At 54.6% G+C, this 24,169-nt stretch overlaps 15 protein-coding genes across 15 annotated transcripts; 8 read left to right on the forward strand and 7 right to left on the reverse strand.

Moving 5' to 3' along the window:
• Positions 1 to 242: 242 nt before the first annotated feature.
• BAUCODRAFT_29242 (uncharacterized protein) lies at positions 243 to 1,075 on the forward strand (the record flags this gene model as incomplete). The annotated part of the gene is made up of 3 exons (XM_007673855.1): positions 243 to 314; positions 379 to 949; positions 1,006 to 1,075. The coding sequence occupies exons 2-3, from the start codon at positions 532 to 534 to the stop codon at positions 1,071 to 1,073; spliced, it is 486 nt and encodes a 161-aa protein (XP_007672045.1). The 5' UTR covers positions 243 to 314; positions 379 to 531.
• A 150-nt stretch (positions 1,076 to 1,225) lies between these two features.
• On the forward strand, positions 1,226 to 2,712 carry BAUCODRAFT_187191 (uncharacterized protein). The gene has a single exon (XM_007673856.1). It carries the CDS (start codon positions 1,582 to 1,584, stop codon positions 2,665 to 2,667), a length of 1,086 nt encoding a protein of 361 aa, XP_007672046.1. The 5' UTR covers positions 1,226 to 1,581; the 3' UTR covers positions 2,668 to 2,712.
• Positions 2,713 to 2,757: 45 nt separating this feature from the next.
• Positions 2,758 to 3,862, reverse strand: BAUCODRAFT_61070 (uncharacterized protein; the record flags this gene model as incomplete). The annotated part of the gene is made up of 3 exons (XM_007673857.1): positions 2,758 to 3,342; positions 3,393 to 3,650; positions 3,707 to 3,862. The coding sequence occupies 3 exons, from the start codon at positions 3,860 to 3,862 to the stop codon at positions 2,758 to 2,760; spliced, it is 999 nt and encodes a 332-aa protein (XP_007672047.1).
• Positions 3,863 to 5,221: 1,359 nt separating this feature from the next.
• BAUCODRAFT_144466 (uncharacterized protein) lies at positions 5,222 to 5,551 on the reverse strand (the record flags this gene model as incomplete). The annotated part of the gene is made up of 1 exon (XM_007673858.1): positions 5,222 to 5,551. The coding sequence occupies one exon, from the start codon at positions 5,549 to 5,551 to the stop codon at positions 5,222 to 5,224; it is 330 nt and encodes a 109-aa protein (XP_007672048.1).
• A 919-nt stretch (positions 5,552 to 6,470) lies between these two features.
• On the reverse strand, positions 6,471 to 9,373 carry BAUCODRAFT_47223 (uncharacterized protein; the record flags this gene model as incomplete). Its single annotated transcript, XM_007673859.1, has 3 exons — positions 6,471 to 6,559; positions 6,779 to 7,449; positions 7,509 to 9,373. Coding segments are annotated over 3 exons (2,625 nt in total), but the record flags the coding sequence as incomplete, so codon positions are not given.
• Positions 9,374 to 10,179: 806 nt separating this feature from the next.
• Positions 10,180 to 10,362, forward strand: BAUCODRAFT_118594 (uncharacterized protein; the record flags this gene model as incomplete). Its single annotated transcript, XM_007673860.1, has 1 exon — positions 10,180 to 10,362. One exon carries the CDS (start codon positions 10,180 to 10,182, stop codon positions 10,360 to 10,362), a length of 183 nt encoding a protein of 60 aa, XP_007672050.1.
• Positions 10,363 to 10,517: 155 nt separating this feature from the next.
• Positions 10,518 to 11,411, forward strand: BAUCODRAFT_29249 (uncharacterized protein). Its single transcript, XM_007673861.1, has 2 exons — positions 10,518 to 10,572; positions 10,647 to 11,411. Exon 2 carries the CDS (start codon positions 11,002 to 11,004, stop codon positions 11,188 to 11,190), a length of 189 nt encoding a protein of 62 aa, XP_007672051.1. The 5' UTR covers positions 10,518 to 10,572; positions 10,647 to 11,001; the 3' UTR covers positions 11,191 to 11,411.
• Positions 11,412 to 11,433: 22 nt separating this feature from the next.
• BAUCODRAFT_187359 (uncharacterized protein) lies at positions 11,434 to 13,215 on the forward strand. Its single transcript, XM_007673862.1, has one exon. The coding sequence runs from the start codon at positions 11,774 to 11,776 to the stop codon at positions 13,130 to 13,132; it is 1,359 nt and encodes a 452-aa protein (XP_007672052.1). The 5' UTR covers positions 11,434 to 11,773; the 3' UTR covers positions 13,133 to 13,215.
• Positions 13,216 to 14,182: 967 nt separating this feature from the next.
• On the forward strand, positions 14,183 to 14,665 carry BAUCODRAFT_48919 (uncharacterized protein; the record flags this gene model as incomplete). Its single annotated transcript, XM_007673863.1, has 1 exon — positions 14,183 to 14,665. A coding segment is annotated over one exon (483 nt), but the record flags the coding sequence as incomplete, so codon positions are not given.
• Positions 14,666 to 15,209: 544 nt separating this feature from the next.
• On the forward strand, positions 15,210 to 16,180 carry BAUCODRAFT_187353 (uncharacterized protein). The gene has a single exon (XM_007673864.1). The coding sequence runs from the start codon at positions 15,385 to 15,387 to the stop codon at positions 15,967 to 15,969; it is 585 nt and encodes a 194-aa protein (XP_007672054.1). The 5' UTR covers positions 15,210 to 15,384; the 3' UTR covers positions 15,970 to 16,180.
• Positions 16,181 to 16,887: 707 nt separating this feature from the next.
• Positions 16,888 to 17,828, reverse strand: BAUCODRAFT_29252 (uncharacterized protein). The gene has a single exon (XM_007673865.1). The coding sequence runs from the start codon at positions 17,465 to 17,467 to the stop codon at positions 17,270 to 17,272; it is 198 nt and encodes a 65-aa protein (XP_007672055.1). The 5' UTR covers positions 17,468 to 17,828; the 3' UTR covers positions 16,888 to 17,269.
• A 125-nt stretch (positions 17,829 to 17,953) lies between these two features.
• On the reverse strand, positions 17,954 to 18,438 carry BAUCODRAFT_29253 (uncharacterized protein). Its single transcript, XM_007673866.1, has one exon. It carries the CDS (start codon positions 18,260 to 18,262, stop codon positions 18,083 to 18,085), a length of 180 nt encoding a protein of 59 aa, XP_007672056.1. The 5' UTR covers positions 18,263 to 18,438; the 3' UTR covers positions 17,954 to 18,082.
• Positions 18,439 to 19,789: 1,351 nt separating this feature from the next.
• BAUCODRAFT_29255 (uncharacterized protein) lies at positions 19,790 to 20,869 on the reverse strand. Its single transcript, XM_007673867.1, has one exon. It carries the CDS (start codon positions 20,568 to 20,570, stop codon positions 20,235 to 20,237), a length of 336 nt encoding a protein of 111 aa, XP_007672057.1. The 5' UTR covers positions 20,571 to 20,869; the 3' UTR covers positions 19,790 to 20,234.
• A 179-nt stretch (positions 20,870 to 21,048) lies between these two features.
• Positions 21,049 to 23,768, forward strand: BAUCODRAFT_187889 (uncharacterized protein). The gene has a single exon (XM_007673868.1). It carries the CDS (start codon positions 21,141 to 21,143, stop codon positions 23,406 to 23,408), a length of 2,268 nt encoding a protein of 755 aa, XP_007672058.1. The 5' UTR covers positions 21,049 to 21,140; the 3' UTR covers positions 23,409 to 23,768.
• Positions 23,769 to 23,795: 27 nt separating this feature from the next.
• Positions 23,796 to 24,124, reverse strand: BAUCODRAFT_29259 (uncharacterized protein). The gene has a single exon (XM_007673869.1). The coding sequence runs from the start codon at positions 24,059 to 24,061 to the stop codon at positions 23,864 to 23,866; it is 198 nt and encodes a 65-aa protein (XP_007672059.1). The 5' UTR covers positions 24,062 to 24,124; the 3' UTR covers positions 23,796 to 23,863.
• Between the last annotated feature and the right edge of the window lie 45 nt (positions 24,125 to 24,169).

The following is a 24,169-nucleotide window of genomic DNA, read 5'->3' on the forward strand; positions in this document are numbered from 1 at the left end:
AGACAAAATGAAAAGCAGAGTCGATACTCCCTGCCGGAGACTTACGTACACATGCATAGTCGACCGGGTTACGAAAGCATGGCTCAGTGAGACGCTAGCTGCAGCCACGCATCAGATCCTGGACTGATTGGTATTCTGATCCTTCTGCAAGGCGACGCAGATGGCTGTTTCGGCCCCTTTGGCCCCCACTGAGCGGGACGGATGCTTCCCTCGACGAACACGTCAAAAGCAGACGAGGACTGCTCGAGTTGAACGGTCAAATTGTGGTGCGACCGATTTGAAGATCAGTGCCACTGCAAAAGCCAGGACGAAGTGTGGGTGTAAAGATACACACTACCTCGCGTGGCGGAGACCACTTACTTACGCCGTTTGCGTCAGGCGCGGACAGGGTCCTGCATGGCGACACTATTTGAACGGGTAGTCTGGCGTACTACGTCAAGAAGTCCGCTATAATCGTCACAGACGTCTGGATGGTTGTGGCCACGTCAAACACGCGTCGCATGAGTCAGCCGCAGCTGTGATATGTCGAGCATGGCGTCCACGAGCACCCCGAACGCTCGCGCCTTCGTGCAAGGCCAGGGTGCCCGCTTCCACCCTGGCTGGGATGCCAGGAATGCATCTTACGATCCATTGTCAGATTCACTCATTCCCAATGGCGATCGAAGAATCAAGGACGCCGCCAAGAAGCAAGAAGAAATCTTTCTTCGAGTTATGGCGGAGCTCGAGAAAATGACAGATTACAAACCCGGTGACTTCGACCTCCGAAAGCGACACAATTGGCAGGAAGTACTGACGATCGCGAACCAATCCGCTGAACGATACAAAGATCGTGCGAAGGGTATCAAAGGTCTGTTCAAGAGGGTGGGCAGAGGATTAGGTGATATCAATGATGCCGTAGAACCCGTTCTTGGTATGTTACCGTCTGGAGAATACACGTCGATCGTCTGCGGTGGGTACGTGGTTATCGTTGGGATCATGTAAGAAGCATGCTGATTAGCTCTTGAGCGTTAAACTCCTGTTTCGAGCATTCGTCCGCATGGCGGAGATTCGGCGCAAGGTCCTTGACGCCTTAGGAGAGGCCCCATGGTTGTTGGAGCAGGCAGAAGTGTTCATTCGGCTGTATCCCAGCGATATCAGGCTTGGAGACCGTGTCGATCAACTATATACTGCTTTACTTCGAGCAATCGTCTTGACCGTTAAGTGGTTTGACCATGACATCTGTGCGTTACATGGCTTCGGGATAGGTACTCACCTGGCTAAATAAGTATACAGGGGATCGTTTGAAAGCTCTTGGCATTCAAGGCCTCTATGGTCAAAAGATCGAAGAAGCTGTCGGTGTAGTTGATTCTTGCGCGGAGAACCTGCGGCTTACCGCGGACCATTGCGACAAAGAGAAGACGGTCGAGATCTTGGAGGTCCTCAACCGTCATGTTGTAGAAGAAATGCGCAAAGAGAGTGCCAGGGCACAGCAACGCGAAGTCCGCGCCGAAGAGCGACACCGGGAGCAGCTCGGTCGGGAGGACAATCTCTCGGTTCAATTGTCGGGCATTGTGGGACGTATGCAAGCCCACGACCAGGCCAATGAAGGCAGATTCAACTCACTCAACCAGGCCAACGAAGCGTTCTCCAACACGATTAAAACCCTTGTTCAGCATCTCTCAACCCAGGAAAATCAGCGCGACCATGTTTTCGCGTCCCTCCGGGATGAGAAAAGGAAGGAGAAGCAAGCACGAGAGGCTGCTGAGAGGGAGGCGATATGTAAGTTGCCGTCCACGAACCTGCACTATATTGACTTACGCATTCTACGCAGATTTGCGAGCGCAACTTGACCGAAGAGACGAGTTACTAAGGTCCCGCACGCCACCACCCGTCCTCGACGTTGCTGAAGTCAGTGACTTGCTATGGGACTGCGGTGGTACATCTGAAGCCGATCTAGAGCGCCAGATGAAGCTCTCTGGCGACCAAGCGTTGACTGTCGCTGTCGCTTCGAACCGCAACTTCCAGAGATGGTTCACATCGGTAGACTCCGAGATGCTCTTCATTTCTGTAGATGGCTCCGTTGAGCGCTCCGCCAGCACAGGCTTCGTTGCAGCGATGGCGACGCTCTGTAGGGCGGTTTCCCAGCAGTCAACCGCGATTGCATACTTTTGCGGACTTGCAAACCCACAGACTCCTGATGTAGCGGCAGCTCTTATGGGAAGTCTGAGCCTGCAGTTACTCCGAAATCATCCCTACGATCTGCGGGCGTGGTCGAGCAAACTGGCCCTGCACGATCACCACGCGAAGCTCGGTACGAAGGACATAGGCTACCTCAACAGCTTCTTCAAGCATCTATGCCTGCCGCTGGCCAAAGGTGGCTCTAGGAACGCTAGTGTCATATATTGCCTAGTCGACGATTTTGCTTCGCTCGAGCGAGCCGCGGATATGCGTTCAGTTTGGAGGGTGATGTCATACCTTTATGACTTAGTGGAGTCCACTGACCTACGCCCGGTGGTTCTCAAGGTCCTCGTTATGAGGCCGGAGAGGGGAGGATCAGTGTTGAAAGCTGTTGATGAGAGGGACTTGGTCAGAGTGCATGATGTGTCTCGGGGGGCAGACTCGCATACTTCCCAACGCGAACTTAATTTCCAGCTCGAGCGAGCCCGCCGAATGCGGGAAGAGATGTGATAGGGATTGTGAACGCGATTAGACTTCGAGGGGTATCATGCGAACAGTGTGTCTCAAATGTCATCCCGGCCGTGATTTCGAGAGACGCCTTCAGCTCTTCGCCATTTCATACGTCTTCTCAACCCTCTCCGCAATGATGCGGTTGAATTCATGCCGGATCTCAAAAAGTGGCACATGCCCCAGACCTTCATGAAAGCTCTTCGTTACACCGCCTTCTTCGCCACCAAGCTCTGCAAGCAACAGCTCACCATGCATAAAGTCGATCATATGGTCACCAGTGCCGTGGAACACCATGATTCTGTTTCGACCGACAGCGTCTGCGAGTTGTTTAAGCTGCTCGGCAGACTTGTGATGGAAGCCAGCCGCATACAGCTGACATAGAAAACCGTGTCGCGTAAACACTCCGGGTGCCATACGCTTTGCGACCTCACCAGCGGCGAAACGATCGCCGTTCGTCGGAAAGGGCTCCATAACGTACTCGGTCTCGTCCGGCTTCTTAAGCCATTCGGCAGAGTAACAGTCGGCCTTGATCTTGGCAAGCTGAGCGTCGAGGGTTTTGGGATACATTAGGTTGATACGATTCTTGATGTTCTCCATGTAAGGCAGGGTGCGTATAATCCGAGGCGCAGTGGAGATAAAGTTGACGCTGCAAGTGCGAGACGGTATCTGGAGAGCCTGCAGCAAGGTTAGGGTACGTCCACTCAATGTGGAGAGAAGAACCTTACAAGTTCCTGCGCTATCATGCCGCCCATGCTAATGCCCACTATGTGCACGCTCCGAGGCTCCGTCCAGCCTAGGTGGTCGAGTAGCTCAACGACATCTTTGGCCATCTCGTACGTAGTGTATCTTAGTATGGGCTTGTCGCTATCACCGATGCCACGGTTGTCAAAGACTAAGCTGCTGTACTTGTCCCCTTGTAAGTGGCCAAAATCCTTGGTCTGCCGCTGCCACGTCTTCATGTAGCCTCCGAGACCCATGATCCACTAGGAGGTTACATCAGACGTGTTAAACGCAGGCAGAGGTTTCAACCTAAACTTACAACAATGTGCCGTGGACCATGCCCGTGGAGCTCATAGCTGAGCTTGAAGGGCCCGCCTCGGCCATGTGCGATGTCGATCCGCTCAGCCCGATCAGCCTTCAAATCCCAATTGACATATGGGTACTCCGGATGCTGCTGAACCTCTTCGGCGGTCATTTGCTTGCCTACTTCCTCACTGATCCTGCGATGATGAGCTTGATTGAGGTCAATTTCTGGCAGGAATTCTTGGATCTGAGCGTAAAACTTCTGCAATTGCTTGTTGTTAAAGTTGGGCATATACCCTGCCAACTGGTTGGAGAAGTGTTGGAAATGGTCCTTGACGGTCTCCATCTCGGCGGCCGTTGGCTGTTGCGATTTACGTCTTGTCGGTTTGAACCGCCACGGGCGCCTTGGGGGAAGGGAACGGGAACGCGGTCTTGCCTCCAGGTTGCCCACACGTCGGATGAAGTGACCGGCGCGCAAAACCGTCACACTATCCCACCCACTCGTGGACCTACGGCGATCGCGTGCTAGGTACCGGTAACGGACTGCCGCGCAGGAAACCGCCTAACTACTAGAGCTCAAGCACTTTCTGCTAGAAGGTACTTTCTGCTATGCCTGGTCTGGGCTAAGAACTGCCGGCGCTGCGTCCTCGGCGATGTATTGAAACCGGGTTGGACAATCACAAGCATGTGAAGGTTTCCTCACCACTTGAAATGTAGCCCCGTCGGCATGCCTTGAGCCGAGCCGTCATTGAGCCGCGCGCTTGGGCCATCTGGCCTTTTCGCTTGAATTGATGATGAACTACTCTAACGGTCTGACCTCACGTGCTCACCTGACTGCCTTACGCCCTTCGTCGAACCACAACATCAATCCGTCTCCATTCAAGCATTGAAACCTAGCTGATCAGCCACCAAATTACATACAGAGCCAAAATCCCGTGACTGCCTGTAGCACACCGTCCGGAACGTCATACAATTGCGCCCTTAGCTCGCGTCAGTACCCGCTTGTCGCCAAACTCGGCCAACATTGTCTAGCAGACTATATTACAAAAAACCAAACATTCCTATACGCAGTGACCGTCAATTATCAGACAGATGTACCTGATGCGATCATGGTCGTGAACAAGTGGGCTTCAGCTAGCCTTCTGTTCCTGAGCATGCACGTACGATGCATTTCATCTCAGTCTCTACAATTCTCTGTTGCGTCTGGGTGATACCATCTGGTCGGCCCAGAGCGTTACGGATCCAACGATTCTAGCTCTGGCATTGCATCAGAAATGTCAATACGACCGCTTAACGCAGTTAGCCTGATGCGAGCCGGCAAGGCCTCCGCCATTTGCCACGAGCAGGATGCGATGTCACGTCTGGATGCAGCAGGGTACCATAGACCATTAGCACAACAACTAATGTATGCGCTGGTCCGTTCCAGCTAAGCTAAAGACAATCGCTGATACGATGTGAGGTGGCCGCTGGCTTCGACGTTTTCACGAACCTTGCTTTGGCAGCCCGCGGTTCTGACAATGTCTTGTCAACCTTAAAACACTATTGCCGCTCGAGGGACTCCGGTCAGAGATGAATGCCCGTCATTCAATCCGACAGGCCTCGACACCGCTAGACTAGATGTCAATTCAATACAGAGCCCGATTTGCAGCGCAACATCGAGTACAACGTTCGCCATCGTGCCACCACTCTCGTCAAACGCATCACCTCCCTCAAGGAGCTCAACTTCGGCGGTCAGTCCCACTTTGGTGATCGGCGCTAGTTGTTCGAACACCAAGACCTCTCTACTTCTGGGAAGCTCGTCTATCAGCTCAACCGCCTTGAGCACGTCGGTCTCCGCAAACACTACAAGCTTTGATGCCATCTCAACACCCCATGTCACTTCTGCCAACCCAGCCACTGTAGTTGAACCAACCCCTTAAGTCAGAGCACTTTCCGTGACCATATCGGCCTTCTCAGATTCCTCGATCTTGGTGCCCCCGAAGAGCGCCAACGTGAGTACGATACTGCCAGCAATTGCGTCCGCAACAAACGCTGTATAGCCGCCAACCGAAAACAGCCGCCTCCTTGCAACAAGCCTATCGAGCCGAGCGGAGGGAGAATCCTAAGTATCGGTCCGGTCAATCACAGCCGACAGAGACACTTCATCGTCCGTGGCTCCAGCGACTATTGCCGTACTGGAAACATCCGACTCTATAGATCGATCAGCCTCTTCTACGTTCCCCGGCTTCGTCGCGAACAGCACGTTTCCAGCCTTGGCGCCTCTGGCGTTTCTGTCGAACAGCTCATTCAGCGCGCAAACGCCTATCACCAGCTCGGCAGTGCCTCTCGCGGACATCGCGATTGCCGTGGTCACCGTCACGGTGTACTAGATGGCCTGGCTGGCTGCACGATGACTCAATGGTCTCTTGCATTGCATCCGCCCACAATTTCTGTACGCCTCAACCGGAGGCTCTGATGCTTGCGAAGCTTGTGAATTCCTTTATGGTCACGGATGTTCGCAGGAAAGCGGATGAATTATGCTGCCGTCTGCCACACGTATCGGTTGTCCGCCCAGCGCCTCGCCAGATATGCAAACCAAACTATCACATAACTCTTAGAACACCACATAGCATCACGACACCGGCCCGCGAAGTGTTACATTACGCGCCACCTTCACCTCCGCCCATGCCCGAATTCCCGTCCAGCTGCCCAAGCCCACCCGTGCCAGGCGTATTCCCTAAGCTGCCCATATAGTCGCCATCGAACATTGGCCCGGGCGTGAAGCTTCCGAGCCCAAAACCCTCAGCCCAGTCCCACTCCAGCGTCATGGGCATCTGCCACAAATCCTGCGGCACAAACGGCTGCTGAAACGCAGCGCCGCCCATCATACCTCCCATGCCGCCTCCTCCCATAAGCCCCGCGGTACTGCTGTCGAAACCATTGAGATTGGCCATGTCGCCGCTCAACAGCGGATCCGCGAGCGCATTGGGCGTCGCGTGAGACGGTGGCGTGAGGCCGGAAGCGGCGGAGTTGCCGTAGCCATCCGTAAGACCTGCTTGTGGTTGGGAGAAGTTAGCGGGAGGGAGTTGTAATTGCTGTTGTTGAGAACGCGGTGTGCTCTGGTTGCCATTGCCAGAGTCGATATGCCCGCCATTGGGCATGAGGAAGGGCTGGCCCGCGCTCGCATTCCATCGTTGCAATCCCGCCGTCTGCTGCATAATTGAGCGCTGTTGGCCCGTCATCGGACTCCTGTACTCCGGTCCCACCCCGCCAGGCTGCGGACTGGCCGCCCAGCTTGCAGGGCTAGTACCTTGACTATTCTGCGCACTCCCTGCATGCGATGCCGCTTTCAGACTTGGCGTCTGGATGGGCCTCCTATAATGCTGCTGAGCCTCGACCTGCATCTGCTCCAACGACTTTCCTTCGTCCAATCCTTCCGCAATCATCTTCTGGACCTCGCCTTGCTCCTTAGCCGCCTTGGCACGCTCCCTCTCCGTCGCACCGGGCGCGGCTTTCCGCTTTCCTCGACCATTTCGCAACTCGCGCTCCGCTTTGTCGAGCACAACGCGCGCAATGCGCTCGAATTCCGCACACACGGAGAGCATACGGCGAACGTTGCTGGTGCCATGAGCTTCGTTCACGTCGCGCTCGAGCATGGTCAAGAAGGAGACGACGGAGGACATAAGACGAAGGTCTGTTCGCGCACGGGCGTCTTGCGGGTTCTGCAAGATATTGGCGAAGAGTGTCACAAGGGCAGAGACGGGGTAGTAGAGGATGAGCCTGGCAGAGAACGAATCAGTATGTCATTCACCGCGCAAGATTGGAGAGAGTAGACGTACCACACGCAGGCATAGTCGCCCTGCGGTATATACCGGATCAATCCAATGCTCGTTCGTGCGGCGTTGACGCACAAAGCCGCACTCATGAACACTCTTGGGTTCAGCGGTCGCGCATTGAGCCCTTGCAACGCGTAGTCGCTCAGCCTGCTGGTCCAGTAACCGTGATGCACGCTCATGCGATGTATCGTCGTCAGGCAATTGTAGTACGCAAAATGCAGCACGACAACATGCAGTATCAGCGGTGTATGCGTTGCATTGATCGGATGCTCAGGCCTGAAGTCGATAGGTATCGAGTCCTTCCAAGCTTCCAATTCTGCGTCGAGAACGCCAATGGTGTTGAGGAGCTCGCCATCGCTCTGCCTACTCGCCCTGACTGAGTACAGTGACTTGTACACTCGACTTTGAATCTGCGCGAAGGAGCAATTGAGGCGGAATAAATTCATCGTCTTCCTCCCTGTATCCTTGTCCTCCTTCACCAACGGCACGTTGCCAACGTTATCCGGAGGATCCTCCGACGGCAGCTCGACGTTCATGTCATCGTCGTCCTGGCTCGGGGGTCGGCCGGAGCGGAGACAGATATCTTTGTCGAGTAGATATGCGATCCAGAACACACGCTTCCGCTGCTCGTTCTCCACCTCATTGAGGTTGAAGCCACTGCCGCGCTTGTGCAGGCCAATACTATGTGCCAGACGTATTGCGGCGGCAACCAGAAAGAAGCTGGGCTGCGGGTTAGGCGTTCCTTGAAGGAAGAGCGCCATCCCCAGCAGCGCTTGGACGGAGAGGAGGTCGGTATTGCGCATGGTCAGTTCGGCTAGGACGGCCATTGCGTTTTTGAGGTAGCCCCAGGCATGGTCGTCCTCTTCCTGGCCAACAACATTACTCATTACGCGCAAACGGTGAGCGATGGCGAGCGCAACATTCAGACTCGCCCACCATCCTGATCCCTCGTATGGCTCAAGACTGTAATGCTTATCCACAAGATGCATGAAAGTCGGCTCGTGGAAAAGGGGGAACATCTGGTTAAAGTGCTCGAAGTAGTCCTTCAGCAGCGCATAGCATTCCTGTCGGCTAGGCAAAGGCTTGAATAAGCGCCGCTCGAACAGATCGTTAAATACTTCTGGTTTCCAGTTGTCGAAGCTGCCAGCTTTCTCGTCGGAGCTTGCGGCGGCGATCATGCGCTGGAATGAGGCGTCTCCGGTCTTCTCATTGACCCATTGGATGCCCTTGGGCGAGAAGATGGAGAAGCCAGAAGACGAGCCGATGTACCTCGTCTCACCGCAATTGTTCGTGATAAGAGAGCACATCTGCTCGGCGAGATTGTCCGCTTCTCGCTTACGTTGAGCAGCGGCAGCATCCGCTTGCGTACTCGAGGTGTCGGTGGGCGGTGACACGGTCGCTGTTGCATCTGCGTTTGCTGCCGGGCTAGTCTGCTGGTCCTGCGGAGTACTATTCGCCGCTGGCGTGGCAAGTTCCCGTTGCGCGCTCGGCCTATGCGGAGGCTGCGCGACTGGACTACCTGCACCGCTCGTCGCCTGCCGCTCCGCTAGTCGCTTCTCCAGCGTACCAAGATCGGTGCGTCCGCCATCGTTCTCCGCCAGAAGTCCGCTCAATCGCAGCAGGTTCTCCATTCGGCCCAATCGATTCTCCAATCCCTCAATATATTTCGCACCCTTCGGCGGCGCCCGCTTCTTCTCCACCTGCGTAAAAATGCACTCGGTCTTGTAGTTCAGGCAATGGCTGCATTTGGGCATCTTGCCGTCGCACTTAATCTTTTTCTTGCGACACATGTCGCAAGCTCGGGCAATGCGCCGCCGTTTCGGGTCGCGGCTATCGCCATCGTCCTGCCCGCCATCATCCGCACCGTCAGCTTGCGCATCCATGTCATCGTCCATGCCGTAAACGCCATCACCGCCAGGGAACCAGTGTGCGCCTTGCAGCGGTGCATCTGGCAGGCTGAGGTGACCGTTGGCGTCATAGATGCCGTACGAGCTGTGAGCTGCCATTGCGCCCGTTGTGTTCGTTCGTGGTAGTGCGCCAAGCGGAGGAGTAGTCTGGCGTGCCGGAGGCATTGAAGGCAGTGACTGATTCATCATGTGGGGCTCGTTTCGCTTTCGCTTTGCGCAGTAGTGATGCCCTCCACTCTTGTCGCATCCCTCTAATCAGGCAACGACTCTTTCTGCGAGTTGATTTAAATCGGCGCACATTGTTTGCACTGCCGCCAGTATGCTGCGGCATCAGTATGTTCACACAGATGACGTGCGAGCTTTCAGCAATCCTCCAGTTGCGCTCCGCTCCGCCCCCGATCTCCGACAGCCCCACCACTCCATTCCACTTCCATCAACCCATGGCTCGGTCTCATCCAGTAATCTTCTTGAGCACGACACTGTTGGCTCGAATACTTTCCACACGCACGAGAACGGTAAACCATCAAGGCGCTGCTATGCCTAAGTACATGTAGTGCATCTGCCATCTCGGCTGCTGGAGCTTCCGCGATACGAAATTCGGATATCATAACTTACATTCTAGCCACTCCTCCATGACATGCTGTGCATTGTCACCATTATCTTCGATCGACAGTGACCTTCGGCGCTGAAATGGTCTCGGCCAGGGCCAGCATAATGCACCCACCACCTTCTGTTAGTCCAGTCCTCTAGCATCACCAGCCCAGACAATGGCCGCTTCTTCATACTCTAACTATCGTAACGCAATGCCACAGGTGATCGAAACGAATCCATCCCCGCCTCCGATTCACACCCCTCCGATCCATGCTCCTCCGATCCATCCCCCTCCATCGACGACCTCGTCTCCTCTTACTTCCACCAAGCAAACTGTCCCGTCCCTGTCACTTTGCTAGAAAGTACCTTGGTTGTGGCAGACGGTCATCCAGTAAACTCCGGCCGTACAATAAGACCTCTTCATCCTGCCAAGTAACGTGGAAAGGCTCGCAGGATGGAGACGTCCAGTAGTCCCCTTGTCAAACGACCTTTAACTCCCTTAGTCAGGAATGTCCACAATCGAACTGTATCCGGTTCTAGCCACCCACCTTACGTTTATTCTATGATATGTAAGCTTCTGTCCCTGTCATACGGTCTGGGAATGCCGTCTGAGCCAGCACCAACTCGTACTTCCATCTTTTAGTCTCTCCTGGGCACGTGATGGCACACAAGTCTTCTGGCGGCCGCCAAGCTTCTGCTCGCGGGAAAACTTGCTGGCAACGCATACTCGTCGCCCAACCGCCTATTTCTCGGATAGGCTAGTGGCATGAATGGGAAAGCGCCGATCAGAGCAATGCGAACTCCGCCGCCGCAGCCTTTGCACTCCGTCAAGGCTCGGGGCAGCACTGCGATCGTTCCCTCGTGCTACCCTGGTAACATGATCAAGACGCCATTCCTACAAGGCTAGCACGTCAATACTCACTTTTCTGCCTTCAAGCAGCACCACGCACGAACTTGATAGGACGAGTCGGTGGGTAATCGGACCCGGATCACGCAGGATGGGTTTCAACCGGACTAGCCCGCTCAATTCTATTTCCACATGGCAAGTCTGGCCCGACGAAGGCCCAGGCAAGTTCCAATATCTTGACATGGAAAGTTCCACATGGCAGATCAGTGTTCCCGTACGTCCCGAATCGAACTCAGAGCGGAGCGGCGTAGGTGGAAAGTGTACGATGGCAACGGCGTAGTCTGGCTTACCAGGGACTGTTGGCAGGACATGGAGGAGACGAATGCTAGATGGTTACGAAGCGATGGGTTTGCGCCTTGAACTCTAAGTTGGGTGGAAGTCCGTGTAATTTGGAGGGGCGACAGCCGGAGTGTAAGTCGGCGAAGGGAAGGTCGTATGCTCGAAGAGACGCTGTAGCTGCAACTCTGTCAAATGTGACGCAAGCATACGTGTAGAGCAGACAAAGAGAATCATCGATCGCTCGATTTCCTTTTTCTCACAAACGCCCATTTGTCTCCCGGAATCTGCCCGTGCTTTGCAGTTTCATCACGGATTTGATCATAGTAAGTCCGAAACCAGCAGTCACGAATAGCTGCAACAAGCGTGGATGCATGTAGACGTGCCAGGTGGTCGCTACGCTTAAGCACGGTCAAGGTATCCAGCCATGACTTGAGACGCCGAATGTGGATCTGCATCTACCCAAACAGGCAGGTCATCAAAGGTGACAGAAAGGCACCATCTTCTCGCTCGCTTACTTTTTCCTTACCTTTCCCAGCCGTTCTGTTGCACAGAACCACATCAGACTGATTTGATCCGCAACTACCATGGCAAACACAAGCACAGAAACCGCGATCCCCACCGCTGACTGTGACAAGGTGGATGAGCAGGCCAACATCAAGTCCGAACCAATACAACTATGTCTCTTTTCCGAACCCATCTCGGCCACGGATGCTTTCGCACGCACAGCTCGTTATGCAGCGGATCCCACAGAGTACCTTCGAGAAGCTCTCGGCTCAGGAATCTTCGAGGTCCGCAAGACCATGCTATCTCTCCCCAAGACTGTCGACATGGATCGCTACGGCACCGGCGCACACAAGCAACATTTCGAACATCACATCGCGAACTTCCTCGGCAAGAAGCACGCTCTCTTTTTCGTCACTGGTGTCCAAGCTCAGTTGGCCGCCTTGAAGATTTACTGTGATCGCGCGGGCCGACAGATCGCAGCATGGCATATCTCGTCGCACCTGGAGTCCGCCGAGGAGCGTAGCTTTGAGGCACTATACAGTCTACGAAGAGTCCTACTCGGATCAGACCCAGAGGCTCTGCCGACACTTGATGAGATCAAGAAGGTCCTCGAGCTCCCCGAGACCGAGCGCCCTGCTGTAGTTGTGATCGAAGTCCCGAACAGAGTGTTGGGCTGTAAGACCTACACTTTCGAACAGCTAGCGCGGATCTCGCACTTCTGCAAAGAAGCAGGCGTAGCTCTGCACATGGATGGGGCTCGTTTATGGGAGATTGAACCTTACTATAACGCCACAGCCGGCAAGTCGTTCATCGATGTCGTATCCCTCTTCGACACCGTGTATGTCAGCTTCTACAAAGCGCTTCGAGGCATCACGGGAGCCATGCTCGTGAGCGATGATGAGTCAATGATCGACGAAGCGAAAGTGTGGCAACGAAGGGCCGGCGGTAATTGCTACTCGCTCGCCTTCAATGTCACGGACTGCGAGCGAGGATATAATGAGAACATCGGCACGTTTTCAGGGAAGCGGCAAAAAATGATTGAGATTGTTGATGCCATCAACGCTGCCACTGCTAAGTACAAAACGCCGGACGGGAGGCGCATTGTTAACTTTGTGCCCGAGAAGGCAACGTGCTGTCAGATTCACACCGTCTTTGCCGGCTTCCTGGCAGACGAGCTTGTGACAGCGAGAGACACGGTACGAAAGGCAACGGGCGTGAGTGTTTTCGAGAGGCTGAGACCAAAGGAGACTGTTGATGAGAAGATGCGAGAAGAGCGCAGCAAGCAGGCGGCGAAGACGGTGCTAGAGGGCGCAAACCCGGATAAAGACCGACAATTTATGGAGTGGATGATCACTAGCGTGAACGAAAAGCTCGAAACGAAGGTGTTTGTAGACGTGTATGTTGCGCTTTGCAATGAGTTGGTGAAGGAAAGGAAGTAGAGGCCGATGGGGATTCCGGACGGGACGAGCGGGTAGGGCTGTCGTCCCGGTCTACCATGGCGTCAATAAAGACGATCAACAGCCGCGAGCACACCACTTCGCTCAGCATACTATATATACCACGGGGAGGCACAACAAAGGAACGAGCAAGCAAAAGCGTAGGATATGGACCGTACGACGTTCTTCTCGCCAACCACGTGTTTCGCAGTCGCTTGCACCGCTTTCTCCATCCTAGCAGTATCGAGCATCTGGAGGAGCCAGAGCACTGCTGCACGACAGTCTTCAAAGCTTGCTTCGAGCGGCTATCGACCGCGACCCAGCCGTCGCCTTGCAGTCGACTCCTTGTACGCACACGATGACTCCACAATGCCCGTCCGTAATAACGAACGTCAAGACTCGGGTGTGATTGATGGCTTGCTCGCCCAATGTGCGCGACTGCTCGAGCTCATCCGCTGCGATCCGCAACTGGCAGCTGCTTCTACGGCACTCTTAAGTGAAGTGGCTCTTCTGACTACGGTGCTATGCCGGCTGCAGACAAGCCTTGGATTCGGTCCCGGAAACATCTCTGGCAGCTCAAGCTCTGCTGCATGTTTCTCAGCAGCTGCACGCTGCCTCGAATCCATTTTGGGTGCAGTCGAGAACAACGTGCGCTCAGGTTCCAGCTCCGAAACCCACTACATTGACCTCGTTGCGCAGCTGCGGGATCAAAGATCAGCTATGGACTTCTTCCTCCATGTACTTGGCACAAAGCATATGCCACCGACTCCTCCTATCGAGTCAAACTTGGCTGCATCGTTGAAGGCGGCACCGACGCTTCTCTCGCCCTTTACACCATGCACCGGCCTAACACCGGGTGTCGACGCCAGAGCTTGGATTGAACCGCCGCCGGAGTATAGTCCTCCAACGAGCTCTGCCGTGATCATTACAGCGGAGAAGGCAGACTCGAAGCAATCCAAGGCATCACCACCAGAGACGCAAGCGGAAGCGGAAGACGAAGTCTACGACACGGATGCGTTGTACAATGCGGTAACGAACGATGAAGCAGATCTGGTCCGCGATCTGATTGAGCATGGAGCATCCGCGGACGAGCCCATCGGTGAGCTACAGCGTACAGCACTTCATCAGGGAGCCCATCTCAACCGTGTCGCATGCTTGAACGTGCTCCTGCAGCATGGTGCATGTATAGCGGCTGAAGATGCCAAAGGCGACACGCCTCTCCACCTTGCAGCTTGGGCAGGCCATTGCGAGGCGTTGGAGGTCCTACTGAATCAGGGAGCAGACATTGATTCCCTAAGCGGCAGGGACGGGTACAGCGCCCTATGGTGCGCTATCAGCGCCTATCACATCGATGCCGTTCGCTTACTCTTGAAGCACGGTGCAAGGGTAAGCCTGCGTTCAGCGTCAGGTAACGGTCTTCTACCATTACACCAAGCGGCCGTCACGGGCCAAAGCGCGATGTGCCGATTGATACTCGAATACGGAGCGCAAGTTGGCAGCTTGGACGATGATCATAATACGCCGCTCCACTACGCTGCTGCTTCCGGCTCGGCACCTTCGGTAAAAGTTCTCCTACAGAACAGCGCAGACGTAACGGCTGCCCAAAGACAGGGTCTCACTCCCGCTCATTGGGCTGCGCACAAGGGACACACGGAAGTGTTGCAACTGTTACTGGCTCATTCGGCGCCATTGGACGCCAAGGCTGAGGAACGAGCGACACCATTGCACATGGCGGCTAATCGCGGGCATTTTCCGGCAGCGAAGCTGCTGCTCGAGAAAGGTGCGCGCTGTTCAGGCAAGGCATGCTGGGATGGTGTCGAGGGCACTCCAGTGCAGATGGCTCGTGCCAAGGGACACGGCAGGGTTGCGAACTTGATCGATTCGTGGCGGAAGGGTCCGCCTTGATTCACGCTGTATTGTGGGCTGACAAGCAGTATTCGAGTCGCAATTCCAAGTCTTCACCAGCAATTTGCGGCAACCTTATCATATTTGGCTCTTTCGGCGCGGTCCAGACTCCCGTGAGATGAAGGGCTCCCACCACATCTGGTGGCTTTGTCCTTGAACAATCATCACCACGATGTCATGCTGTTGCATTGTCGAGCCGCAGGAAGTGCTTTGTCGAAGTGAGTATCTTTGTTCCATGACCCTCCGTCCCCTTGCAAAATGTCTGGCTTTTCCGCGTTACGACTTGTCCTGATCAACAGATTGACCACAGTCGTTACGGTTCGTTCGTTTCTTTTGATTCTGCTTTCAGCATGCGTTCCTACGGGCAGGTCCTTTCTGCGGCTACGGCGCTGACTCTGGTAGTCAACGCCACTCCGATTGCTCACAATACCACCTTACGGGCGCGAGATGAGACCTTCAAGCTCTTCGTCTATAACAACTGTCCCTTCGTCAAAGAAGTCTCAACCTACACAGTCACCGCCGACTTTCAGATGGTCTTGATGTCCCCACCCACCAACATTCAACCCCACGGCGGCGAGCTGGTAATCTCCACGCCTTTCCACGCCACCGGCATGCGCTTGACTGGCCACGCCGAGTGGACTAACCAATGGGCGCCAACGCTTCTGTTCGAGTATGGCTACTCTGCATACATGGGTGTCGAGGGAACTGCGTACGATATCTCCATGATGGCGGGCAGTGATCCCGATATTGGTATGGGTGTCTGGCCCATTGAGAACGGGCAAGGGAGTGGAAGCTGCGCGCAAAAGATTGCGTGGCCGTGGAACGCTCCGTTGGGGCAGGCCTGGACAAATCCGGATCAGGATCGGGATGGGAGTCCGGCTGATACGGTTTGTTATAAAGGGAAGACTGATTTCAAGGTTGTTTACTGCCCGTAACGCAGCTTGCCAGACGCCGCTTGTGTCTGTCTCTTGAGATATGGAAATACGGACTTCATAGAGTGAATAGACGCTGTCAGCTGTGATACAACATTGCGCGTTTATGTAGTTATGTGCCGAGCGTCTGGGGTAGTACTCTCATGATGTTACAAATGACTAACGTGATGCGGCTGTTGCAACGTTGTAGGTCCGCCAACTTCTCGCCTAGGGTGAGTATATTTCGCGAATGCACCTTGACGTGGAAACTTGCGCCTTCATGGCGCTCCTAGAGAAGTGGGGAAGTGGTTCGACGTGCTGGAGAAGTATTCGCTTGAGAAACGCTACGGAATGCGAATAAGTGCTACGACCTCAGGGCGGCAACCAAATGTGGTATTGTTGTCACGCTACCCTCACATGTTCTCTATCCTTTGCTTGTAGGCTGCTAGAGAAAAGATGGGTTAGGGTACTGAACTGCGGGAGTCAAGCCCTGAGAACTGACGTATCTTACGTCTATCTCTGATGCTGGCTCATCGACCGACACTGCGTTCACTCCGTTGAAGGGTCTAACAGGTGGATAGTCACAAAGATTGACTATCGTTTCTGAACTGAGCCGGTAGAGACACGTCTGCTACCACGTGTAAGACGGGATGCTTGTTCACACCACTCATAAATCGACCGCGAAACCCTGTGGTTCTGGACCATTACTCGTGGCGTTCCGCTGCGCCGGTGCGGTTGAACTCAGTCTAGCACAAAGTTTCACATTACCAACCTTGACACATATTCATGTAGATGAGCTCAAGGGTACGGCAATCGTGATCGTCCCCAAGGTACGGCTCGCACAACATGGAGCGGGCCACGTCATTTGACTTCGGCGGAGTGAACCTCAACGCAAGATGCTTGAGTTCACCTCATCGTAGTCCTAAGATGATGTGTAAACGTTGGCGCTGCGTTCCGTGGTGGGCATAAGCTCCAACCTTGCGTTTGGTGCTACTAGAACAAAGATGGCCGCTTCGTGAGACCTCGAGCATGCCGGAACGACGAACTCTTTCCGACGTGTCCTACCACTTCCAGTTCCGACCTGCTCGCTTTTTAGCCTGGCTACCGGTTACTTGCCTGGTCCCTCAGTATCCGTATCGATGCGGCCGGACATGAAAGTACTGTACGTCATTAGCGACTGTCTAAACTGAGATGTCTCGGCCGGAAATGCGAGGTTGCAGGAACGCATCCGAAGAATACCAGCCAACGGCTGCGAGTATAGGAATCTCTGTACTGCTAATACGATGGACACAGGTACTTGAGAGTCCGTGCTCACTCACTCCGTCTATCCCATGCAGATGGTGGCAGCTTTCATCGCTGCATCATGAGCGGCGCTTCGCCTCGCCAAAGCCAGGTCCACGCAAGCCATGATGCTCTGGACGGATACAAGCGTTCGTGGCCGCACCGCAGGATAGGGAATGCGTTTTAGCACGCATTGCAGCCCAGTAGCAGGATCACGGACGTTGCGACCTAGGCGACGCATGGTGAGGGTTGTGGCCAGTTACCCGACAAATCCCGTTCACTTGAACGATCTTGTACTCTACTTAGCTTCTGAGGCGACTGCCCTTCCCTCCAGAGCCTCGACCTCATTAAGCGTTTATGTCAACTTTGCGATGGATATTACCTCCATTGCGAAGTTACCGGTGGGTCTGCCGCAAACAGTTTTTCTGTTACCACGACTATACCGCACAGCCCTTCAAGCCTTCTAGGCCTTCCATACCCACAGCTGACGGGAGTATGAGCAAGGGGGGTCGCACAGAAATCGAAGCACATGCGGGAAATATATACCGAGTGTGGGCGGTCTAGCCGAAGGTAGGAGTAACGAACAATCACACTCCACCGAGACACAGCGCGGCCCTTGGTAGTGTCACTGCAGACTTTATGCCGAGCACTACGTTACACTGTAATGTACGCTCGCAGTGCACTTACGTCAACCATGTTCTCAGTCCAGATCATCGCTGAGCGTTCGATTCAGACAGAGACAACTAATATAAGCCGTTCAAGTCGAGTTGAGGTCTAACACATTGGCATTACCCTCGGCCGTTCGCCCTGTTCGAACACTACTGACGCAGAAAGAGTTAGAAAGGAAACGACACCCTTACAAGCCAGGTTCAGAAACGCCTGTGCTGAATTCGTCATGATAGGCAGTCTGCGGCCACGTGTGCTTCATCGTACGAGGACTTGTTTCAAGCTTTGGGCAATGGAGCAGCATCGCTGAACGGGGGACCACCGGCACTGAACAGTTTCTCTCGCGCAATGTTCCTATAGTTCGAGTCATGGGCAAAGGCACGGGAATAGTCCTAATCGGCGAGCACTAGCCAAGCGGAGCGAACTGCGACCCCCGTGCGCTATCATCACACCGTCTAGGAGGTTAAACAACTATCGTGTCTAAGAGCAAATATATGGTGATGGAAAGGATATGCTCGATCGTCATGTCGCAGGCCTAGACAAGAGCAATGAAACTGACAGAGTGTCGCCGCACTTAACGCGGCGGCAGCCACTTTAGCAGGCTTTGCGGAATCTTGGCCAGCTCAGGCATCTGCTTCTCCTTGTGTGTCTAACACATCGCCTTATGCGTGCTAGAGGTGCGTTGTGTTCCAGCTTAGCCCCCGTGATCGATAATGGATCGTCTCGGTGGCAAGTTGACGCAATGACGGCTGTAACCGCTCGATCGAGCAGAAAGCGATAGCGCTGGTGCTCGGAGGAGTTGAGCGCGTATGGTTGGGAGTCCGATCCACCGTGCTGGGTCGAGATCTAGACTTCCTGTGCGAGATCGAGGCAGGTCAGGGCGATGGCTGCGTTATGAACGACAACCGCCTGCATTCGTAGCTCGTTCAATAGTGGACATTGCAGGTAAACCAAGCCGAGGCATCCAAATCACGCAGCGAAAGTGCGCATCGGAGTATCCGCTTGAATGCAGGGAGCGCTGTCAAGCCCACAGGTCGGGCACGTTTAGGTTTTCCGGAAGCGCGTTCCTATGCACAGCAGTCAGTGCGCGCGGCGATGGTTCGGCGATTGAGAGCCGTCTCCGACAGTCTGGTCGCAATGGCCAAGCTTTCTGAACGACCTACTTCCGGCATGGGGCTGCTGTACGGGAGCACAAGCCTGTCGTTCACCTGCAGATTGCGGGGTTCGCTTACGTGCAGCATGTGGGCCCTCCGTGAACCTTGAGGTCCTCCCGGATGCAAGGTTCCCCGTTACCGGAAGCTGAGTTCCACAGGCACGGGACGAGAAGTGGCCCCATAACGAGCCCGCATCGAACCGGTCGGGAATGGCCCGCTAGCTAGGCAATTCTGTCCCGACATCATTCTGCAGAAGGCTCAATACATGGCCTGCCGCCCCGCTTACCCAACCCTTCTATGGGCACTTTTTGCGCATCTTTGATGTATACATGTATCACGAAGCATGACTGTTCGACCGATGTCGCTCACAGTATCCTCAAGGCTAGCGAAATACGTCCGCCGAAGTCATCGCCTGCGCGCTGTTACGCATGCCCAGGGGAGGCGGACCCAGCAGACGGCATCGTGCAGGCTCTGTCCCCACTACCTGGTAACATCACTTGCATGTGGCTTGTCGGAGTGGCCAGGGTAAGCGAAGACGTCAAAAGATTCCCGCAAGCAAATTTAAGCCTGTCAATCAGACACCAGTAAACTCCAAAGAATGTGTGCTGCATTCATGACCTCGTGACGCCGCTTGCTAACTATTCTGCTTCTTGCACCTTGCTTCTGGCACAAGCCTAGCTGCATGCTGGCCGCTTCGCGCTGCGAGATAAGCTGGGAAGGGCAGGATCGGGTTGTTGCGAACGGCTACGAAGTGAGACTTTGCAGTGAGACTTTGCAGTGAGACAGTGCGACTAGGGCTATTCCGCGACGCCGAGATTTCCCTGAGAGATCCAAAGCCATGCATGTGCTTTAGCTCCGGTGTTGCGGAGGCTGCGGCTGGAGATCATCATACATGGCGTCTCGCGATGAACGGCTTCGCAAATGAATGTGGAGACGATTGCGTTCATGTCTTGCGCGATTCCCGCCCCTGTAAGGACCGTCTAACCCCGCAGATGTTAGCAGGGTCCGTCCGACATCATGGAGAGCAGAGACACTATCTGCATCCCTCGTTCAAGGTCCTACCGTTTACTGTACGTATTCATATGTATAAGAGTCTCTGAATCTCCAAGGCGATTACTCCTTACCGTTGTGCTAACATACGTGACTGCGTTACTATCATTACCCACCATCTTGGTTGAGCCGTCGCCTTTATCGACTGCGCCTGACGGCGCGGAGGGCCGACCCAATGGCTTCGACAAGTGTACAGTAGTGTAGGAGAAGCTGGCATACTCCATTGTGTATCTGCCGAATCCCAGATCCATCTGACTGGTTGTCGGCAATCTGCTCCTTAGGAGCAATGACCCAAGATTTGGCGCTGTTAGGCCAGGGTTTAGCATCGATTGCGGATGACCTGCATATGTCACAATAGTTTATGGCGGGCATGAGCGGCCCGGGTCCGTTAGTACCACTTGAAACCGTGCAGTGGCCCGTAGCAGCATGCTCTGACACATTGTCCCTGGCGTCCACGGTACCATCTGGCCACATAGTCGAACTCTAACACTTGCGGGTTCAAGACGGCGTACTCTAGCATCTCTGCTCTGTGACGCCACCGTCGGGCAGAGTGGCCAAGTCCGGCAATACTCTCTTAGGAAGGCACGAGCAGCAGGTTCACTGTGTACTGGAAAAAGTCTTGTCTCACTCTAATCGATGTATCCACAGCGGTCGGCAATGAGGGTTGTTGAACTCTACTTCTGTAAAGACCAATCGCGCGCAACGGCAGTACTGGCCCGGAACTGGATTGCTGCTACAGCTTTCCGCTTCCTGCACAGGACCGTTGGATCCAGTGTTAGACTTGTGGTAAGTTTGACTATTTTGGTTTGCAGGCTGGTTGAGGATGTGCATGTTCAAGGAGAACACGGGTTCAGTACGTAGACAATGCCAATGCGGGTGCTGCCCCGAGGCAACCAAAGCGCGTTGTTCGGTCCCCATTGTCATATAGAAGCAGGGATCGATCGAATCGACTGCGCCCGGTGATCGTTACTGATTTTGATTGTGTTTCTGGACAGTTCTGACAAGACCTCGAGGTCGCATCTTTTGAATCAGAACGTTTCCACAATGTCTCTATCCCATCTCTTCAGCGGCCCCCAGGTGGAAAAAGCTTGGGGTCATACCGAATCTGGCCTACGTCTTCCCATCATCATGCGTTCAACCACATCGAATCGTCGTGGCGATGCAAAGGCGTGGCCGAGTACCATCAAGGGCGCAATATCCACAGATACCTCGACTCCTCGGTCACTGCGAAGCAGCCGTTCATGGTCGAACCTGCACACGAAGCATGCAAGTGCAGCGTACCTACGCCTATCAAGGGGGACTCATGTTCGCGGGTCGGAAGGCCTACCGTTGTTTCAGGCATACATGGGAGCTATCATTTATGGCACGCTCGAACTCGGCCACTCCCCATCGCGGGTGGAATCGAAGCCTCTCTTCAATGGCGTGGTCGCTTCTGTTACACTGCTGAAGAAGATTTTCGTACTGTTGCCATCCGGTCAGCTACTACAATACGCGGAGAATGGACTCAGCAACCGTCTTCCAGAGAGAACGCTGCAGCTAGGCAAGCAGTCCGGGGCTTTTGCTTGCGATCTCATGCCCGGCAGATACTATGTGCTGCAGGTTTCGAAGGCCGTCGACGCCCACGGTATCGCCATTGTCGATGAAGCGACTGCGCTGCTGTCCAAGTTCGGCATTCACAATCTCGAGCCTCGCCATGCAGCTTCGCGGCTGTTACTCGTCATGGAGAGTCCCGCCGATATGACTGCGTGGATGAGTGCCATAAGAGACTGCATTGACACTTTCAAGGAGCATCGACCGAAATATGCAATGAAGGCTCGTGGTCCGACGTATGAGAGCAGTAACACTGGCGACCAGAAAGACAGAGTGTCGTTGGCAAGACTGCTTAGCAAAACATCGACCGATGTCGCTGGCGACCTACTGTCCCCGAAGACAGAGGACGACATGGCGTCGGTAACCAGCTTCTCGGAGACAGTGTTTGAAGAACAACTGGACCACCTAATGCCGCGCTTCCCCGCTGTTCCGAGCCAGGCCCAGCGACGTGTTCCGCAAGGCCGGTCCCAGCGTTCCATTGACGAAGCGTCCATCGGCCGTGGGCACTCGGACGGATCCCGCAGCAATGGGCACTCGAGTAGCTCCCGCAGCACCCAGGACAGTCGATCATCGCTCGAGTCGGCAACGACAACAAGCCCGTCTAGTGCGAATGTACCCAGTACGGCATATGAAGGCCTCTACTCGTACGCCACAGGCCGAAGGGAAGCCATCTCGTACGATGCGACCAAACAGACCCCTTTGCCCAAACGGAACATCAACACCGCAGTGGATCTGCACGCGCCGTATCCGCTGGCCTTGATGCCGCCAGTGCTGGACGACTACGTGACCTCTAGAGTCACTCCAACCGCACCGCTCCTTCCTAGTGTGACTTTCAATGGCGAATCGCGGGAGCGTGGCGAAGCCGCTGCCGGTTCAAGAAATAACGCTTTCGCAATCTTCTCGCCCACGCGGCGCGCTGCCGTAGACGCCACCTGTGCACCAGCTATTGAGAGCAGATTGCTCCGGCCATCACCCAACGCACCTTGTGATTCGGTAGAGTCCTTGGCCTTGCCATTGCAAGGAAGCCTGCTGTCGGATGTTCCCGAGTGCACCGGGCGTGACCACCGTGCAACCATTCAATCCATAATAGAAGGGATCAATGGGCCTGAATTGCCCGAAGCGCCAGGCAATAATGAAGCATGGATGTGGTGGATGAGCGCACAGAAGGCAGGGCAAGCGCCTGATAACAAATCGACGCATCGAGCGCAATCGGCTGCGGCATGGGACACATTCGAGCGATCCGCCTATTCATCAGCGTCCACACCTTCTCTGCAAGCCCAAGCCAAGTCGTCTGAGGTGACTACTGCACCTAACCCCGTCGCACAGCCTGATGCCAGACAGGCACGCTCCCTCCACAGCTTCCAGATCCCCGCAGCACGCCGAGGCCGACGGTTGAAGGCGTCGAACTCCGCTGCGAGCTTGCGAAGTGTGGAAACAATGCCGTCGCTGTCGGAGCATGACTCTGGCGAGGAAACCAGTTCACCGCCGCCGCCACTTGCTCCACGCAAGAAGTCTCCAACGTTTGGGCTTGTGGCGCTGCCCTCATTGGCGCGTCTACGAGACGACTCGCCCTGCAAAGCATCGGAGTACGATACCTCGCCACCGGAGTTTGATCCAGATTTTCTGCCAGGCCTACAGGGGTTTGAGCCTCCTCCAACGCTACCTCCATGGGGTCCATTGCCGGCCTTACCACCTAAAAGAGAACGTCGGAGCTACCTGTGACAATGTGCGGAAGCTGCAGGGCCAGAGAAGCTAATTCGTGCGATTATTTGATTTCTTAACTGTACCAGAGCAGAATATGCTTTGACGGATACATTGTACATAGCTGCCCCGGGCGCATGGAGTCGTCGTCTTCATCCTTTCTTCGGAGGCAAAATTACGTTGTCGTTCATTTACCCTTGAAGTTCCCGGTAGTGCGGATCGCGGCGCCCCATCCGACCGCCACTACCACACGTTGACATGAGTGCGATACTGAGTGCGGCGTGTACTTTGGACACCAAGTCGTACTACGTTCGTCGAGACCAAAAACGACGAGCCCATCCGGCTAGCCACAGCTTTCCTGTGTTGTGACGCACAGAGGAAGAGGCACGTTATATCATGTTCTCATTGGCCGGAACGTCTCGGGGTAAGCTTACTCATTATCGCCTCTAGCTGTGGTGTCCTTCGTCTACATCAGTTCATATTTCTCCGCTCTCTACTGCTTGTACGAGACAAGAGCCTCGCTGGGTCTCTTTTTCGTTCGCCTTTCTCCATTGCACGTAAGGAGGTTTGCGCACAATGCTCCGCACTAAAGTACCCACAGATGCTGGCAGCTTTATCAGGGTGACATGCAATCCGGTGTTGAGTGTCCGGCTATTACCCAAGATATCTCTCATGTGTACACTGAACTACTTGAAGCTCAACTGTAAGCCGCTATCATCCAGCTTTGTGTCCACATCTACGTTGCCGTAGTATGGAGACTCGCCCCAACCCCCTAAGATTTT

The sequence above is a fragment of the Baudoinia panamericana genome (genome assembly GCF_000338955.1).
Source record: "Baudoinia panamericana UAMH 10762 unplaced genomic scaffold BAUCOscaffold_1, whole genome shotgun sequence".
NCBI lineage: Eukaryota > Fungi > Ascomycota > Dothideomycetes > Mycosphaerellales > Teratosphaeriaceae > Baudoinia > Baudoinia panamericana.

Excerpts from the sequence above, each read along its gene's own strand:
- BAUCODRAFT_187191 (XM_007673856.1), top strand. The coding sequence starts at position 1,582 with ATGAAGGCAGATTCAACTCACTCAACCAGGCCAACGAAGCGTTCTCCA.
- BAUCODRAFT_29249 (XM_007673861.1), top strand. The coding sequence starts at position 11,002 with ATGGGTTTCAACCGGACTAGCCCGCTCAATTCTATTTCCACATGGCAA.
- BAUCODRAFT_187359 (XM_007673862.1), top strand. The coding sequence starts at position 11,774 with ATGGCAAACACAAGCACAGAAACCGCGATCCCCACCGCTGACTGTGAC.
- BAUCODRAFT_187353 (XM_007673864.1), top strand. The coding sequence starts at position 15,385 with ATGCGTTCCTACGGGCAGGTCCTTTCTGCGGCTACGGCGCTGACTCTG.
- BAUCODRAFT_29252 (XM_007673865.1), bottom strand. The coding sequence starts at position 17,467 with ATGCGTCGCCTAGGTCGCAACGTCCGTGATCCTGCTACTGGGCTGCAA.
- BAUCODRAFT_29253 (XM_007673866.1), bottom strand. The coding sequence starts at position 18,262 with ATGACTCGAACTATAGGAACATTGCGCGAGAGAAACTGTTCAGTGCCG.
- BAUCODRAFT_29255 (XM_007673867.1), bottom strand. The coding sequence starts at position 20,570 with ATGTGGCCAGATGGTACCGTGGACGCCAGGGACAATGTGTCAGAGCAT.
- BAUCODRAFT_187889 (XM_007673868.1), top strand. The coding sequence starts at position 21,141 with ATGTCTCTATCCCATCTCTTCAGCGGCCCCCAGGTGGAAAAAGCTTGG.
- BAUCODRAFT_29259 (XM_007673869.1), bottom strand. The coding sequence starts at position 24,061 with ATGAGAGATATCTTGGGTAATAGCCGGACACTCAACACCGGATTGCAT.